Raw genomic sequence first — 19,414 nt, 5'->3', positions numbered from 1 at the left:
ACATTACCCTAGGGTGGATGCGTGGCTATAGAGGAGGATTGGAAATAAAGTCGAATGCAAGTCACATTTTGTCTTTTCAAAGATGTTTAATTTGCTCACAGAGAGAGAGGGTCAGGAGTTCAGATACCTCCAGTGGCATGTTTTCCAGCCTCCAACGTCACTCCACCTGTCAGTGTATTAAGAGAATGTGGGCCACGGTGTATTGCAAAAATAAGGACCATCAGGCTAATACAGGTATGTCTTTATAGTTCCACAGCCAGGAACTGGGTGCCTCCAAACATCCTCTCCAAGGGAGTACCAGAAACCTCTAAGGGTCAGACTCATTCCGCCTCCAGCAGGACGTCTTACCCTGGGTCTCCACCTTGGGTGCTGTATTCTTGTCAACCAGGCAGGACAGCTTCAGGCTATATGCTAGGCCCAAATAGACATCTGGCCTAGTCAGAACATATTATCACACGCACCTCCCTAAGAAGGACCCTCACTCCCTTGACTCCAAAAAGACTGGCCACACATTGTGTGTAGGAAAAGAGCCCCTGTTACATGTAGTTCCTGAGGACATGCCTACAGAAATAGGAATTGAGCTTTCAGTAGCTGCCCCTGCAGGAGTATTACGAGCCCGGTGATGATGTAATAGGGAGTAATAAATATGTTTCTCACAACAGGAATAATGGAAAAATATAATGATGGGGCAAGCTCTAGAGGGAGAGAAGAAGGCTTGGGGTTAAATTAGGTAATGCCTGGACATACACTTTAACATTCACATACTGCTAATGGGATGCAATGGGAAATGAGAAGGAATTTCCAAAAAAGAAAACATTAAACGGCAATAATGAAATTAATGATTTTATTTTAACATACATTAAAATAAACTCTAGTACAACAGTTCCTGTTCTGTAGCATTTTATATATTGAAACTTTTAATTATTGCAAATACGTCATAGACAACAATGTTGATGTTGCAGTTGCTGCATATTATATTGCATTAAAATCAGGTATTTAAAATTAATTTGTTAAAGAAATACTGAAATACACAGTAGAAATTTCAAGAGCATTGGCTCAGTAAAGTTTGAGGCCTAAGGCAAATATGGATTGTGCAGCCTTAATCCATATATACTGTATATTAATATTGCTGCCACATTTTAAGTTAAAAATTGTTACCTACCATTTTAGTGGTGCTGGAAAAGTCACATTGATACCACCCTTGTGGCCACAGCACATATTATACTGCATTACGTACATTGTACATTATGTTTCAGGTTTTCTGGGAGCCTTCAGTAGCCTATTGACTATGTTACCTTATATTTAGGATGGCCCTAAGTGGTAAATATCTAGTTATGTATTATTGTAGCTTCCCCTCACACAACTTTTAATGAGAGGGAAAACACATCATAGTTTCACTGATAACTGATCACAGTCAGATAATGTTGTGCTCATAGATCATACCTACCTATGACTGCTGCAGTTATGCTGAAGAAGATGAGCTAACAGGACTTCTCTTTCAAAAAAGTCTCCAGTACAGAATACTACTGCTAGTTAAAAGTCATTAATGACATCATCATTCCAATAACCAACTGTATTAATGATGCAGTGAACACATTTTTTAGACTGATGATTGTAAAGTAGTAGAGGAAAACAAGCTCCACAGATGGAAATTATTACTATTATTTATATTAGCAAAAGTGTACATTGAATGAGGTGAAAGTCTCAGTGAGTAAAAAACCTCTCGCTATTATACTGTCCCATATTACAGTATAGAGTATATAAGTATTTTTAGTGGAATGGTGTGGAGTATGCAATACTGCACAGTGTACAGAATGTTATAGTCTGGAGTGGGTGATGAACAACACAGTGTATGGAGTGGGAAAATCCAGGGTGTCATATATAGGACAGGGTACAGTTGGGGCAATCCAGAGGCCCATATTATGTTGTGTTGATCGTTTTGAAGAATGTAGCATACAGCACAGTCATAATTGGCACACCTTTGCTAGTATTATAATATTCAGGGAGCTTTACATAGCATGATCTGGATTTTGTGGCCAAATATATTTGAGAAAAAGCTTAAAATGCACTCAGTCCTGCAGGAGAGTGAAAGAATAACTGTCAGTTTTGTCAGGTGAACCCCGTAGATGGCAACCTGGGAGACACATTCACATCTCCTGACACTGGCGATTGTGCATGCCCACTGTCTGCTGCCATTTTTTGTATGATGTAACCTACTGTAACTTGTCAGTAGCAACTGCAATATTCTAGTAAATCTATAGCATCATCATCCACCCTTGCAGATTGCTGTGATGTGCACTTACATTCACTTCTATGTAAAATACCAGCAGACATTGGGCATGCGCAGTTAATATTTTTTCATCTAAGAAAATAGTCTGTCTCCATTTTAATAACAACTGACTACAACAATAGTAGTGTGTATTATTAATATTTGCATCATTCACCACAATACATTCAGCACATACACTAATCACAGCTTATTCTCCCCCCAATAGCTCCTGTCAGAAGATCAGTAAGCTCTCATTTGTCAGGCTGAAGGCACATCAGTCCTTTCTTGCCAGGAGCCTTAGGGCGAATCTAAAACCAGAAACAAAAATCAAATGTTTTATGCTTCCAGGCCAGGTTACAGGAAGTGACTAGAACACTGCATTTCTCCAAAGATCAGTAGACATTTTTTGTAATTGCTATGAATATTCTGTAAACCAGTGCAGCGTCTTTAAGGTCCGGTAAGCTGCATTATATTAAATTATTGTTCTTGGGTTTAGTTATCCTTTGATTTTTTTTCTCTTGCTCCTCTCTGACATGAAGCAAATCCCACTTACTGCACATCATTTCCCTGCCCCCCTAAAGTGGATCCTGTTCACACTACACTCTGCCATGCAAGATGCAGTGGGTGGTGTACCTTTCAATCTCACTTCCTGGATTCCTCCCTTAATATGCTTCTTGGATTTGTCCCTTACATGTATGTATACATGTATGGAACTAGCTGAACCCCTATTGCTGTTCTGTTCCATGATGGAACTCAAGGACAGATTTTACGATTTTTGTTTAAGGTAAGATCAATTTTAAGGAAAGACGTAATTATTAACCTATAAAGTATTTTTTTCTGCTAGTGCTAATTACAACAAAAAGTGAAAATATCTTGAGTAAGCCAAATAAAATGAGTTTATCAAATGGATTCAAAGTGATCAAATTGCATTTGTGCTTTATTACATTAGGATTGGTATTGTGTTTTTATTCTGCTCTTTATTTTTGTGCTACATTTCAAGAATAAATAGAGTAGAATTCATCTTTCCAAAATATCTTTGCATTACATGTCTACATGCTGCCATTACCATTGTATACTCCTTGAGGTATAACAAGATAGTAACACAGGAATCATTCTGCCATAAGACTTTTGAACCACCAATCCATAACTCCCTTATTGTCAAGGAAGAACATCCTAAAACCCTACCAGGATACTCATTAACACTGGGTTGGTCAACATTGTGCTTGGTAATATTTTTTGTTGTTGAAATCTCAGTATTTTAATGTTATTGCTCAAAGTAATGAACTTTTGTCAAAAATGTAAATATAAATATGCTAAGCATCATGCTTTCTTTGTGTGTAGGTGTCAGGCTCACTTTATATGCAAGCAGCCTAGCATTAAAAATACTTAGCCTTCTTAAAAGGGCATCTCATAATCTAAAATGTTAATATCTGGTGTATGATTTCTAATTTGAAAACGGGTTCCTAAAGAACTACATTACATCAAACGATACTTTTCTGACGTGTACATCAACAAAGAGGAACATCACATCATTGGGTAACTGACTAGGAGAACACATAGATATTGAACTGAGTGATGCAATAAACAGCAATGTTAATCCTTTCAAATTTTGCTGAAGACGTACACTTTAAGATTAAAGATTTGCTAAAAGAAATGAAAGTTCACAATAATAAATATTTTTTTATCTATTGCACTAGTAAAGATTTTTTCTTTTTGCAAACTCAGGGTTAGCAACAACATTAGCTGTGATGTTTCAGATACTGTATTTGCATGAGTTTTATTCATATTCTACTGCTTTATATACAAATATTAAAACCCATCATCTCCTTCATAAAAGTACAGTTATATTTTACACGGCAAACAAGTCAATTATGTGCTTACCTGAAAATTAATCATTCAAAATATAAAAGAAAGGTACAACTTAACTTTGTACTAGCAGCTTTGTAGCACGGTTTGTTTCTTTAAAGAGAACCAGTCACTAATAAGTATTGCATGAAATCATATTGCTTTTAATTAAATTGTGTTGGTAATTTAAATAATGATTATGTTTCTCCCTTCTTAGATAACCCTGAAGCTGTTTAGTGAGATTAAATTATATTACCAAGTAATATACTGACAAAAATCTAGTCATTACTTTTCTCTTGCAGAAATAACCTTAACAAATAAATGTCAAATAAGATATCTGTGGAGATTTAATAGTCACTGTACTTCTGCTTGGATGCATACACAAAGCACTGTTGTCTCTTTGTGTAAATAGAACAAATAGAACTATTACATTCAGGATGGCCAAAACATACAGTACCTCACTTGTTCCAGTCAAAAATAATGTGATAAACTGGCCAACTGTCAACCCTGGAAAAAGTTTCCCTTCCTCCAAAATATGCCAAAATATGGAACATGTATCTACATGTATGGTTTAAATAATAACTGCTTGAATGTACTTAAAGCACATGAATTTATGTGGATAGAGTGGGGAAGGGTTAGGCCCTCTCTAAGGTTTTTTCTAGAGGTCTGTGTTTCCACTGGGGGAATTCACACTCTTCTGTTGTGCTGGGGACCATTGTCACTGAGGCAGAAAATGTTGGGATCCAAAATTTTTAGTTGTTACCAGAACAAAACTCATGAATTGGGACACCTGTTTCTATAACAACTGTCTATGGTGGGAATTATGTTCCCTTAAGAGAGATTTCCTCTCATTTTCCATTGCAGGAAGTGAAGGGAAATTTTCCCTGGCAGAAAAAAAATAACCTAATGGGGGTTTTAACCCTTCGTTACTCTAAAACTGAAAAATAAATTGACTTTGAATATACTTCACCCAAGATTCACCCAACTTCCAGCCAATATTCAAACATAAGATTCCAATAGAAAAATGTGAAACTTGGGTGACAGTTATGTGACTCTTGGTCAAAAACACTGATAAATAGACCTCTAAGAAAAAAAGGTATTTTGCAGGTCTTGATATGAAATATTGATAAAAGATACATTTCTGGAGCAAGCATGCAGTGTGAGGAGTTAAGTGAAGTGAATATAAGTGAATATTTTTTGGAAAAATCATAAAACAGAAAACTATTGCGGAATGGTGAGTAATATTTAAATTCGTACCAAGCTATGGAATGTAACGTCATTGGAAATTCATTTTGCTTGGACTTCACTTTTTCTGTGACATCCTCAGTATAGTCAGTGATGACCAATGTGAACAACTTGAAGTGACATTTCAATATGCTGGCTGAATACTGCTGAACCCTTAAGAGTTCATGAGGCCAAATTCAGCACAAAATTAAACACTGCTTCTTTTTAGACAACACTTTTGTGCATTTTATTAACCTGTAAAATATAAGCTATTCTCAAAGTAGAGTTGTGTTTTAAGCCAGCCATAGATAGTTGAAATCTGGGCCGGTTCAGCAGGAACCAGCTGAGATTCGAACCATCTATGGTCAGACTGATTGTATCCAAATCAATGCATCGATCAACTTGGGTACAGCCAGCATGTCGGATTTTTACATGCGATTTTTGCCAGCGACTATAGCTGCTAGAAATAATGACTGTGTTCTCTCGCCAGGGACAGCATCCTGAAACCCGCACCCCCTTGGGAGAAGACAGTAACTCAGTGTAAAGGATTCTCCCATCAACACTGAATATGTTTATGGGGGAATCAAGCTATTTTCTTTCCTACAAGCTATGGTTGCAGGAAAGAAAATCACATCATCTATAGCCTGCCTTTCTCATAGACCTTGTCTGAAACAATAGGGTTCACCAGTTTCTGTTTGACACAATTGTATTTCCACGTGTTATCTGCATACTTTATTTCCTAGTAATTGTATTGTTTTATGTAAGCAATAAATGACAGGTTCTCTTTAAGCTCTGCTAAAGCAGAAAAAACAGTGTCTCAGTCAATTGACATTTAGGTACTGATAAAGCAAACACAAAATAACTTTAACTATACAGAAGTGTTAAAAGTGAAATATGTTCAAAATGTTGTCAAAAAAGTGTAACCATTCACAAATGTAAAAAAAAAAAATTGCTAAACTGTTTGATTTGCTTATCAGTAGTTACAGAAAGTTTTTTTTTTTTTTCTGGTGTAAACAGCCGTCTAACCAAATAAATACATATATATAAATAAGTAACAAATCAAACACTATTCATGAACAAATAAATAACTTGTGATTCAACCCTTTAAAATAAATGTGAGATGTGCTTATTGCTATATCAATATAACGATGTCGATCCATGTAAATCATTAGAGCACCATGTAAGGGGAGATTGGAAAGTGTAGCTCTGTTATACAATACATCTATCCAACCTTTTTAGCATCTTCCACAAGAAAACACAATTAGCCTCATGATTAAGAACTGAAAGGGATGAAAAGTGCCTGTATTGCCCATAACAACCTGTCAGATGTCGAATTTCATTTTCTAAACTACACTAGAAAAATAACAGTGTGACTCTAAGAGGTTGCTAGAGCAACATCTCCATTCACCTTCTCTTTAATGCATGAGGCATATTGAGTTGTAATTCAAGTGCACCTTAAAACAAGAAAGTTATATTTGAAAATCTCTAGCATAGCAAGTTATACATTCAAGTTAGGTGTTCACAACCTCACTGTCCTAATGGAGATAATATTTACAAACCTTTTTTTTTCTAATGTTTAATAAAGTGTCAGTTACAATTAAAGTAGAACTATAAGCATTTTTTTTTTCATTTCGGATAGAGCAAGGGAGGGTTATAACTGCTGTCAGATTTTTTTTTCTCTTTGTCCAATTGCGGAGATTTCCCTTCACTTCCTGTCCCAGAGCCAAACAGGAAATTAGAAGAAATCCCAGCAAATTAAAGGAATTTCTTGGGGACCCCCAGGTCACTAGAACTAGTGTCCCCATCTATTAATTTTCTGGGGACAACCCAAAATGTGGTATTTACTGTTACTTTCAATTTCAATGATAATGACAAATAGAGAGGCAGAATCTCCCTAATGGGGGCACAGGTAGCAATGACAACTGAAATGCGTTCTAATCCCTCTGCATTCTATCCATGAGTGCCTTTAGTTATACTTTAGTTTAAAATGTCATATTGCCGCATTGTTTCATATTATAGTCTGAACATTGATGTATATATTGAAAAAAAATTAGTTTTTCTTCTCCACTGAGCTGAAAAACCATTCTGTAAATTTTTGTAGCTGGGCTGAAGCGGTCTGGGATTCTTCTTGAAGCCTTATATTATGTTGACGTAAATGATGCACTTCAGCCTGTAACATTGCCTTGTGCTCTTTTTCCTGTGAAGAACCAATGGGAAATATAAGAAGTATAAACAAATTAGACTTTCAGCATAACAGCTTCAAAGTTTCCAGTCTTTATATTTTGTTTAAACTATACTCAAAAAGTTTTGTGCATGGTAATATAAAAATATAACCCTCCTATAAATTGTCTGTTCTAAAATATCAATACAGCTATTCAAATCATAACGCGCAAAACAGTGCTAAGAAATATATCTACCACCATATTAAAAAGTGTTTATATTAATAAATAATAATTTGCAATCCTTGCATAATTAATAAAACTAATATTACACATAAAATGCAAAAAAAAAAACAAAAAACTAAATAAAAAGTGTTGTTAGTGCAATAAAGTGCATAAAATCTCCAACCCCCCCCCCCCCCCCAAAAAATACATATTTCCTTCTGTTGAGCAATTCATATTACAAAGTCATACAATAGTGTTAAAGTGCAAAACATCCATATTAGTGCAAAGTGGACAGTTTTACACTTAGGAGTGTGGTGGACTTGGTTTTGCTGCACATTTTTAAAGAGAATTTGGACATTTTGTACTTTTGTACTATTGTATGGATTTCTAATATGGATCCTTCCACAGAAGGAAATGTGTATATATTGTTTTTTTATTGCACTTTTTCTTGTGTTTTTTGTACACTGTATATAATATTAGTTATAGTATATATACAGGGATCATTAGTATTTTTTTTTTTTTAGTTTACTTAACTTACATTGTATGTGATGGACATGAGTAGGGTGGTATGACAGTGGGCAGTATGTGCATAAGAGAACTGCAGAGGGTATGATGATCAGCACTATATAGGAGAGGAGTTGGTAGGGCATAATAGGGGGGGGCAGTATGTGCAGAGAGGAATGCAAAGGATATGGAAGTGGATAGTATGTGCAGGAGAGGAGTTTCAGAAGTAATGAAGGTGGGTAATATGTGCAGTAAAGGAACATAGCCTTTATAAGAGCAGGCTGTGAGTGTGGGAGAGAAGTGTGGAGGGTATGAGAATGAACAGCAAAGTCTACAGTGTATGAGGTACAGTATGCAACATAGTATATAGTGACTACCAGTGTGAGTGTAGAGTGCACTGTGTCCATCAGACATTGAGAGGCTCTCTAGCCTCAGTGATACTCAGCATCTAGGCCAGTGATGGTGAACCTTGGCATCCTAGATGTTTTGGAACTACATTTCCCATGATGCTCAACTACACTGCAGAGTGCATGAGCACCATGGGAAATAAAGTTCCAAAACATCTGGGGTGCCAGGGTTCTCTATCACTGATCTAGGCTGTCCTCTGGCAACCTCAGCAGCTTCTTTGGTACCTGTTTGATGTCTTAGGATAGCTGGTGCCCCACCGTGTGCATACACTCCAGGAAGGGGTGTGCAGGAGGCTCTTACCTTCCCCAGCTCTCCTACAGTAAATGTCCTGCAGCCTTTTTTTCCTCACACTGTTTAGGGTAGATCTCTCAAATCAGTGAAACCGGGACAGGCGGGGGCACAGAGGTACAAGAAGAGGTTGAGATAAGACAAGTGTGGCTCAGGGAACCCCAGACCAGTACAACAGAGAAGCCAGGAGTGGCAACATTGGTCTGAAGGGAGGAAGGGGGTTAGGTGACACTTTGGGGGATTGTGGCTGTGTTTCCTGTTTGAAATGGGAGCAGATACACAGTGGATTTGATTTACTAAAAATGGAGAGTGCAAAATCTGGTGTAGCTCATAGAAACCATACAGCCTCCATTTTTTTGGCAAATCTTATTTGAACAAGCTGAAGTTAGAAGCTGAAAGGCTACCATGCACACCTGCACCAGATTTTGCACTCCCGAGTTTTAGTAAATCAGCCACAGTGTTACATTTGCTTGTGTATGCATTGCCTTTTAGATGATTCCCGTTAATATAGGGGTCAATTTATAAATGCTTTAGTCAAAATTTCTACAACTTTCAACCAGATTTCCATATGTTCCCAACTGAATCGAATTCTAAATATGTTTGTTTGAGGCTGAAGTTAGAAGCTGATTGGCTACCATGCACACCTGCACCAGATTTTGCACTCTCCGGTTTAATAAATCAGCTCCAGTGTTACATGTGCTTGTGTATGCATTGCCTTTTAGATAATTCATTCTAATAGATAAATATAGGGGTCAATTTATAAATTCTTTAGTCAAAATGTCTACCACTTTCAACCAGAATCGCATAAGTTCCCAATTGAATCAAATTATAAATATGTTTGAAGCTTAGCTGATTTTTTTTTTTTAAATAGAACCCATATTATATATATATATATATATATATACACACACACGTATTTATCGGCATAATTAATACGCAGAGGCGTATAATACGCACCTTCATTTTAAGAGGGAAGTTTCAGGAAAAAACTTATTTTTTAAATAATCAACTTTAAAGCAAATTACTGTAAGGGTCAGTGCCCATGAATACAGCCTGATTAGTGCCCATCTGCAGCCTCCCCATCTCCCATCAATGCAGACTGATCATTGCCCATCTGCAGCCTGATCATTGCCCATCTGCAGCCTGACCAATGCCCATCTGCAGCCTGATCAATGCCCATCTGCACCCTCAAGTCTGAGCAATGTCCATCTGTAGCCTGATCAATGTCTATCTGCACCCTCAATGCAGTTTCATCAATGTCCATCTGCAGCCCATCTCCCATCAATGCAGATGGATTAATGCCAATTTTCAGCCTCAATGCCCATCTGTAGCCTCACCATCTCTCATCAAAGCAGCCTGAACCGTGCAGGAAATCATCGAGCCGTCATCTCCTATATACTCAGCTCTCATTTGGCTCTCGGCTCTCACCTCACACTCGCAGTCCTGCCTTCGCCATCGGCATTGGACCAGCTCCTGTGATAGACAGAACACTGGTCCAATGCCGGTGGCGGAGGCGGGACTGTGTGTGTGACGTGAGAGCTGAGTGAGAGACTAAACAGGAGATGATGGCTCGGTAAATTCCGGCGGCACTCGCCCCCCTCCTTCCCCTCCGAGGTACACTATCGGCGTATAACACGCACCCGTGATTTGCCCCCTATTTTCAGGGGAAAAAAAGTGCTATAGTGTTATACGCCGATAAATAATATATATATATATAATGAGCAATAGTGAAGGGTGTGGATACAGTGTATGTGTGGACCCTTTTCTGTCCCGTAGTTAATAAGTATAAGGCAAGGAGCTATTTCCTAAACCCTGATTAACAAAACATATCAGTTGGCAAGTCACACTGGAAATGAAAATCTACTTTCATGCATAAAGACACAATAGCGATCAGTAAGTAATTAATACTTCATTTATGTAAACTTTGAAAAATAAATTGTGAAAATACCATGAACTGTTATTTTCATTTTAAAACCAGGTCACATTTTTTGTCTGACTTTCTACTTATTTCAAAAGATCCAGCTTTAGAGAAGACTTCAGTTGGTGACATGTGATGAAGTCTCATGACTCAAGACAGAGATTTGATCTGAATGGCACATGGATGAACAATTCTGTCAGTCAACCTCTGTGTTTGGGGGGAGGGGTGATTGATATCTCTGGAAGTTCCCTTCTCTATAACACACTGAGAGTGTTACCAGAAGTAGCAGAATCACTGCCATTTTACAGCGAGACCACCACTATGACCCAACTGTTACCAAAGATCAAAATCAAAGTTAAAGTAGTTCTAAAGGCTCAAGAGTTTTTACCTTCATGTATTCTATGCATGAAGGTAAAAAACCTTCATTGTTCAGCAGCCCCCCCACCCCCCCAATACTTACCTTTGTCCCATGTCAAGCCTCGGCTCTCTGGGGACTCTCCCTCCTCATTGGCTGAGACAGCAGTGGGAGGCATTGGCTCTCGCTGCTGTCAATTACAATCAGGGAGCCATGAGGAGAGAGAGGGGCGGGACAAGCTGCAGCTCTGTGTGTGAATGGAGCGGGAGTGAGCCTGCTTGGGTGCCCCCCTTGCAAGTGTCTTGCTCTGGGGGCACACAGCAGGAGTTACAGGCCAGGAGCGCCAGCAGGGGGAGCCGAGAAGAGGCGGATCAGGGCTGCTCTGTGCAAAACCATTGCACAGAGCATGTAAGCATGACATGTTTGTTAATGTTTTTAAAAATTGCCTTTAAAGGGTGAGTTCACCTTTACGGCTTAATAGAAAAATCTGTTTGGTGAACTTACACAGGACCCATCCCCCCCCGTCCCGCTGACCTGCAGCACGGTGATCTCCCATTCTGAGAAATCCTCGGAGCTTAATCTGACGGGGTACGTTTAGGAGCATTCTAATTGGTCGGTGCCATCACATGGGCGCCGCGCTGCAGGTCAACGGGACTGGGGAGGGTGAGGAGGGGGTCATGTGTAAGTTCACCTTACAGATTTTTCTGTAAAGGTGAACTTACACTTTAACCACTTGCCGCCCGCCATATAGCAGAATGACGGCTGCAAAGTGGTTTCAACATCCTGACTGGGCGTCATATGACGTCCTCAGGATATTAAGCCGCTGCGCGCCCCCGGGGGCGCGCATCGCGGCAATCATTGTTGCGGTGTGTCAGTCTGACACACCACAACTCCGATCTAGGTAAAGAGTCTCTGACAGAGACTCTTTACCACGTGATCAGCCGTTTCCAATCATGGCTGATCACAATGTAAATAGGAAGAGCCGGTGATCGACTTTTTCTCACTCTGATAGCTGATTGGCAGCTGCCGATCAATGTCCAGGCAGCTGCCAATCAGTGCCCACTCACAATGCCTACCCCTCCAGTGCCACCAGGGGTGCCTATCAGTGCCTCATATCAGTGCCCATCAGTGCCATGTATCAATGCCCATCAGTGGCCAGCAGTGCCGCCTATCAGTGCCCAGCAGTGCCGCCCATCAGTGCTAAGCAGTGCCACCTATCAGTGCCACCCATAAGAACCCATCTTTGCAGCCTTTCAGTGCCCATCAGTGTCGCCCATCAGTGCCCATCAGTGCCACCCATTGCCACCCATGAGTGCCCATCAGTGCCACCTATCAATGCCCATCAGTGCTGCATATCAGTGCCACCCATCAGTGCCGCCTACCAGTGCCCATCAGTGCCGCATATCAGTGCCCATCGTCAGTGCCCGTCAGTGCCCGCTCATTGGTGCCACCTCATCGGTGACACCTTATCAGTTCCTGTCAGTGCCGCCTTATCAGTGCCCATCAGTGAAAGAGAAAACTTACTAAGTTACAAAATTTTAGAACAGAAACAAAAGCAAAACTTTTATTTTTTTCAAAATTTTCGGTCCTTTTTTATTTGTTTAGCAAAAAATAAAAACTGCAGAGGTGATCAAATACCACCAAAAGAAAGCTCTATTTGTGGGAACAAAATGATAAAAATGTAGTTTGGGTACAGTGTTGTATAACCGCACAATTGTCATTCAAACTGCGACAGCGCTGAAAGCTGAAAATTGGTCTGGGTAGGAAGGTGTATAAGTGCCCCATATTGAAGTGGTTAATATCACTTTAAGTGCCTGATAAATATACCTGGGAATGTTTGTAACCCCTGCCAGTTTGAGATTCTCCAGATATGAGTGATCTGTGGAATTTTTTGTTAAATTATAGCAATATGATATTTAAAATCAGTGTTGACTTGGTCCATCGATCCAATGATTAGCACCAAATGTGGCACTACAGAGGCCATGTATAGGGTCCTAGATGTGTTCTAAAATGCCGATCTGCTACTTTTCAATTGGAAGCTAAAGTGTGTCTAGATCCACAAACAAAAATTTACTATAAATTGCAGCTTACCAGTCCTTAGATGTGGGGGCTGCATTCGTTTTCTTTTTGCAGGCTGAGAACATTTTGTACAAGTGCAAAAAAAAACTTTTAACCCTAACAGAAATTCAGCATCCTTGGAATTCCCTGAGCTCTGAACCGAACTCTCAATGATATTTGCTTTCCAAACTATTTGCTGGAAGCTACAGAACCCCTCTTCCTTATGCAATGGAGGAGGAGGAGGAGGGGTGTTTGTAATCCAAATCAGCAGCTGAGAAAGTTTACAACATGGCTCAGTATGGTAAGTAAGCAATGTCATCTTAAGACAGAAAGTTTGTTATTGACAGGATTACGATAAAAGGAAAAAAGTCTTAAAAATAAAAACCAATGCGGCCACCACAGGACCTGTAAGCTGCAGTATATACAAGTCTTGATTTTTTTTTCTTTAGACCCACTCCTGAAGTAAACTAAAATAAGTTATAACACTTGAGAGTTTTTGGAAGAATCTGACTATTGTAATTTTCACAAAATTTACTGTAAACAAATAAGAATTTTCTATGTACTTTCTACACTGGAAAGCATTCACTGTACTACAGTCAATGTGGTGGCTCTGTTTGGTGGTCAGACCTTGAAGCTGGGTTCACTATCTTCGCATGCGGCTCACAGCAGGGGTCCGGTGCGTCCTCGTTCACCGTTTCAGGTCCGATTCTTTCAATTGAATTCGGACCTGAAACGGACCAAAAAACGCGCAGGGCTCCTGTGCAAATTCGCACCGGAGTCGCAGCGGAGATATGTGAATCGGCTCCATAGAGAGCTGGTCAAAATCTCCTGCTATTGCGAATTGGACGTGGTGAATCGCATCCAATTCGCAATAGTTCCAATTCGCAATAGTGTGAACCCAGCCTAAAGGATACATTTTCGGGATGTAACATGTTATGAAATTGCACCGCCCGCTCCCCCGCTGTGCCAGCTAGCGGGAGATCTCCGCCCGCTAGCGGTCAAAATTCAAAAAAGACACCCGCTCGCATCACTCATTCATATCACTCTGTGAATGGAAAATGAAAAAGGTCAGGCAGCCTTTGCAGCTGTCAGCTTGCAGTTTTCAATGAACTACCATGGCACTGTGAGCGCCGTGGTAGTTCATTCATTCTTCCTGTCAGCATGTATTGGCCTCCTCATACGAGGTACAAGCAAACCTACACACTGACAGGTCTGCAGGAGACCTGCATGGCAGCAGTGATCTGCTGATCACTGGTGCAATGCTTTACAAGCTCCTGCAACAGAAAATAATAAATGCACATTTTTTTACCTGCAAAAAAATGTGCATTTATTATTTTTTCTGAAGAGGTGAACTTATCCTTTAGCCCTCATGCACACAGGCTGTTAAAAAAACGTTATGAAAACGCCAGTATCTTTGCAGTGATTTTTTTAAACTTTTTTCAGCTTTTTTCAGCGTTTTTGCAATAGCGTTTTTTAGCGTTTTTGAGCGTTTTTCCGCGTTAGCGTTTTTGAGTGTTTTTTTTTTTTTTCAAATTTTTTTTTTTTTTTCAATGGATCAAAAACGCTCAAAAACATTGGTGAATGACGTTTTTGAGCGTTTTTGAGCGTTTTTGAGCGTTTTTCAGCGTTAGAGCGTTTTTACAGCTGCAAAACGTCTTTCAGAACCCACTGGTCCTGGGTTTTTTTTACAGCTTAAAAACGCCTATGCCACTTGCAGCTCAAAAACGCCTAGGTGGGCATGAAGCCATAGACTAACATAGACAGGCCTTTTTAAGCTGCAAAAAAAGCTCAAAAAAGCAGCTGTAAAAACGTCCGTGTGCATGAGGACTTAAATGGAATGGGAAATGTTTATTCAGATGACACTTGCTAGAAGGAGAATTACTTCTGCAAAAGACATACATTTACTATATATGGATGAACCTTGAATTAGAGCCCCTGAATTTACTTTGGATGCAAACGTTGTTTTATGCTGTATCCAATATCACGGTGCAGTAGGGATTATGTATGCAGAAAACATAAAATGGGGGGTAAAAGGTCCTTGAATCCACACTCACCAAAGTAGCAAACAGCAAATAGAGTACCAGCCGATTCGTCAATATGTGACGGGATACCTGCCCTAAAAGCAATGGCACTATATCAACAACAGAAAGAGGAGACAAGGGAGTCCCCAGAAAGCAAAAAAGGGGAATGGTCAACTACGGCTTATGGTACAAAAATGCAAAAAGGCTTTATTAAGGGTAGGGGGGGTGGGGGTATTTACATATACAAAAAATTCCAAATATATGTAAGAAGAAGTACGCGGAGGCGTACGAAACGTCAACGCAGCCCCTGCAGGGCTTGTCAGCAGGCCTTCAACATGCTTCCTTTTCCAGCAATGTAAAAGGGTTTCCCTGTGATTTGCATACAGCACCATACTTCACAAGCTAATTCCGCATCAGCAATTGAATGCAAAGTTCCTGGTTCCTGGTCTCTTCCTAACCATGTGACCGGTCATGTGATCACACAGTCTGCAGTGTCTACTATTGAGGAGAATGGTGTGCTGTGACTACACACTGAATGTTGCTCTGAACTGACTGTGAGCCGCTCCATGCCAAACAGCAAGACAGCAGAGTCTGAGGACATCCCCAGTACTTGAAAGAGGTGAGAGCCCAATGGGCAGTTTCTCTTTCCCTCCTTACCTGCTTATCAATAGTCTTTGCATCTGTTTGCCATTCACCCTCCTGCATGGATTGACACACTTGAAACTGATGAACTGTGAAAATATCATCCTGGTCTAGATTGGAAAAGAGACTAAGCCCTTTCTTTGGAGTGGTTTGTCCTTTGCTCCTTTTATGCTGCATTGAGGAAATAGTGTTTGTGCACTGGACATACCTAGTAACAGGAACGCTGGTCTTTCCATTTCCAAAACAACTGGTGTAAACACACATTTAGTGCACTGAGGTTGGAAGCTGCTTGTGGAGGATTTCCTTCTAACAGAGGTTTTTTTTTTTTAAAAAACCCCACCTAATTCAGCTATGTAAGGTCCTGTCTATGTGGATATATGTGGGTTTTTTTTTTTTTTTTCTCAGTACTGCTCAATCTGATGCACAGTTAATACTAGACCACATAAGACTTGATATCCCATCAGTAGCTTACTCCATGTAATGTTTGGTGCAATACTTTTTTCTTTGGATTCAAATGGACACTGCATGCGTTTTTGGCCTGCAGGCACGCTCTGCAGTTTTATTCATCAATGTTGCAGCATGGTTTTTAATTTTGGTTTAGTGTAGTGAGACGGACTGTGTTATTTAGATACATTGTTTATCTTACATATATTTGGAATTTTTTGTATATGTAAATACCCCCACCCCCCCTACCCTTAATAAAGCCTTTTTGCATTTTTGTACCATAAGCCGTAGTTGACCATTCCCCTTTTTTGCTTTCTGGGGACTCCCTTGTCTCCTCTTTCTGTTGTTGATATGCAGAAAACATAGCAGACTGCTTGCTGACCTTGTTTTTTTTTTTTTTTTGACAGACTGTTTCAGCATGTAACCTCTCCACCAATGGGATCACTGCCCTAACTAACCATGTACAGTAAAATAATGCAATAGCAGCTAAAATATATCCAAACTTTTACATTACAAACAGTTTATGTGATTATTTTTTGGCATTCCTATCTAGGCTATGGTTTAAATTTGTGGAACATCCTAATGTAAATAAAAGAATTGAGCTAAGTTCAAAGTATTAGGAAGCACATAGATTTTGACAGAAGACTACATTTCAGGAAATGTAAACTTGGCACAAATAATTGCAACTTGACTGAATTATAAAAACAATGTTTTTATAAATAGAATGGTTACTTACTTTAAGAAGGTCTGTTTGTAACTTTTTCAGAATCACTTCAAGTTGGTTTACTTTTCCAGTAAGTGAGGTGCCCTGCCTGCAACAAAAACATGATGTGTATTCATAAATCAATCACATCAATTACATTCAGTAGGACTGCAGTGCTTTATCATCTGAACCATAACAATTCCTAAATTAAATGATGCTCTGGGCAAACAAAAATAACACACCATAATCCAAATTTGTACTCAAAAAGCCAGGGCATTTTTTTATCTTAAAACAAGATCTCTCTGGGCTTAATTACAAGTATAAGAGTCAGAGGCGTGCACACCGGGTGTGCTGGGTGTGCCTAGGCACACCCTAATCTGGGGGATCAATCTCTATTTTCCTCCTGGAGCAGCTAAAAGTAGTTTTCTGCTCCTCTTCCTGCAGACATTCAGCTGCCACAAGAAGAAAATGCAGGAGATTGATACCGGTAAATGCTGCCTCCGCCACCCCTCCTGTCCCTGTTCCTCTTGTTTTTGCTGCCTGGCCCCATGTGTGCCCCCCTGGTCCCCCCCCCCCATAGTTCTACCGACTTCCCCTCCTTTCCCGCCGGCTGCTGTGAGGGATTGTTTCAGAGTGGAGAGTGGTGAAGGTGCTGGTAAATATGTCATTTGCCGACCTCTTCCTTTTCTGAATGAACAAGTGAGTGATCGGTACTGACCACTTACTGTGTTCATTCATAACTGTAGCATAGTACGGTGTTCTGTGTGTGTAATCTCTGTCCTCAGTCCCTTTCTGTTTTAAAAGTGGGACATCAGGGGTCTGTTTAGAACCCTGATATTTCACCAACCCCCCCCCCCCCCCGACAGGGTTTCTAAAAAACACATCCACTGCTCTACTGACACTGTCCACACACAAATATATATATATATATATATATATATATATATATATATATATATATACATGCATGCATGTGTGTTTTAATTTTGGGGTGCACACCCTAATGCAATAGGCTGCGCACACCTATGCTAAGAGTGATAAATTACTGGCATACTCTGTCTGTGAAGCTGATATTGAGACAGAGGGAAGCCTGTGTGGATTTCTGATTAGGCACCAAAGGCTCATACTTACAAGAGCCAGTGCCAAGAGGGTACCTGATATGAGACACGCACTTCCATTCTCCCTTCTTTTTGATGATGTCCTGTCTATTTGAGCCAGCCCCATCCTAATCATATGCTTTGGTATTTTCATATGGGCTGTTAATAACCGATCTATACCTGTATTTTTCTCCTCCACTGTTTCCCCATTTCCTTATGAGATAACTGATATTCTCCAAAAAAGGGGAGGTTTAAGTGTGTCTCTCACCAGTTGTGTATAAAAGAGTATCAGTCCATGGAATGGTGGTGGACACATAACCAAACATTTGCTAAAGGGGGGTTGTAAGTGTGTTTCTCACCAGCTGCCTTTAGATGAAGAGTATCAGTCCATGGAGTGGTGGTGGACACATAACCAGACATTTACTAAGAAAAGAAAAGGGGAGGTATAAGTGTGTTTCCTGTCGCATCTTCATGGCAGCATACACATTGGGTTGTGACTCCGCCTCCACAACCTGATAGGACCACATAGCTATAAATTAATGAGTAGGCACCCGCCCCAGTATTCTCTTATTTTTCCTCACCTGTCAGGACCGCACGGATCAGCACCCCCTTACCGCTTCGCCCCAGCCAGGTTCTAGCCTCTCCTGGGTGGAAGTCCTTCCTGTACAGCCTCTAAACGAGCTAAATGGAAGGAGCTCCACTCTGGTGATCTCAGGGGCACCCGCTTTCTGATTTGTCTGCCTGACCATGATATAAGCCTTAAACAGGCTTGATGTGTAGCAGCCCATATAAAGCCTTAAATAGGCTTGCTGGAGGAATGGCCTCGGAAGTCTCAGTTTTGGCCTCAGAAAATAAGCCTTAAACAGGCTTAGTTGTGTGTCCCCCCCCCCCCCCCTCACTCCTCCTACCTGCTGGGCTCTGTTGTCCTCCAAACTATCCTCCGTGGTCGCTGAGCGTCCTCGGCGTTCTCGCGCATGCGCAGTGCGTTGTCTCAGGGCGCTCCTCTGCCTTTGCCAGATTCTAAGATGGCGCCGAGTGTCTCGTGGCGCTACTGCGTATGTGCGAGCGCTCGACGCTAATGGCGGCAGTTTTAAAAAGCCCTAGTGTCAGTTTTTCATTGCTGCTGCTGGATGACTGACCTGAGACAGTTTTTTCTCTCTGAAAACGCTCTACAAAGGTAGGTGTCTTGTCTTTTTGTCCAGCTGTCTCCTAAAGCCTTATTTCATTCTGCATATCTCAATTCAACTGTTTCTG

The 19,414-nt window shown here is 40.3% G+C and overlaps 1 protein-coding gene across 3 annotated transcripts in view; it reads right to left on the bottom strand.

The window, feature by feature from the left end:
* Nucleotides 1–827: 827 nt before the first annotated feature.
* The window catches only part of SIPA1L2 (signal induced proliferation associated 1 like 2), a 330,522-nt gene continuing 311,935 nt past the window's right edge, over nt 828–19,414 (bottom strand). For all 3 annotated transcript variants that reach the window (XM_073627936.1, XM_073627938.1, XM_073627937.1), the window contains 2 exons: nt 17,097–17,172; nt 828–7,535 (listed from right to left, as the gene is read on the bottom strand). In XM_073627936.1, coding sequence (XP_073484037.1) covers nt 7,389–7,535; nt 17,097–17,172 — 223 coding nt within the window. In that variant the 3' untranslated portion in view covers nt 828–7,388. The remainder of the gene's footprint in view (nt 7,536–17,096; nt 17,173–19,414) is intronic.

This window comes from Aquarana catesbeiana, linkage group LG04 (assembly GCF_042186555.1).
Source record: "Aquarana catesbeiana isolate 2022-GZ linkage group LG04, ASM4218655v1, whole genome shotgun sequence".
Lineage (NCBI taxonomy): Eukaryota > Metazoa > Chordata > Amphibia > Anura > Ranidae > Aquarana > Aquarana catesbeiana.
This window is presented reverse-complemented; position numbering and strand designations above follow the sequence as displayed.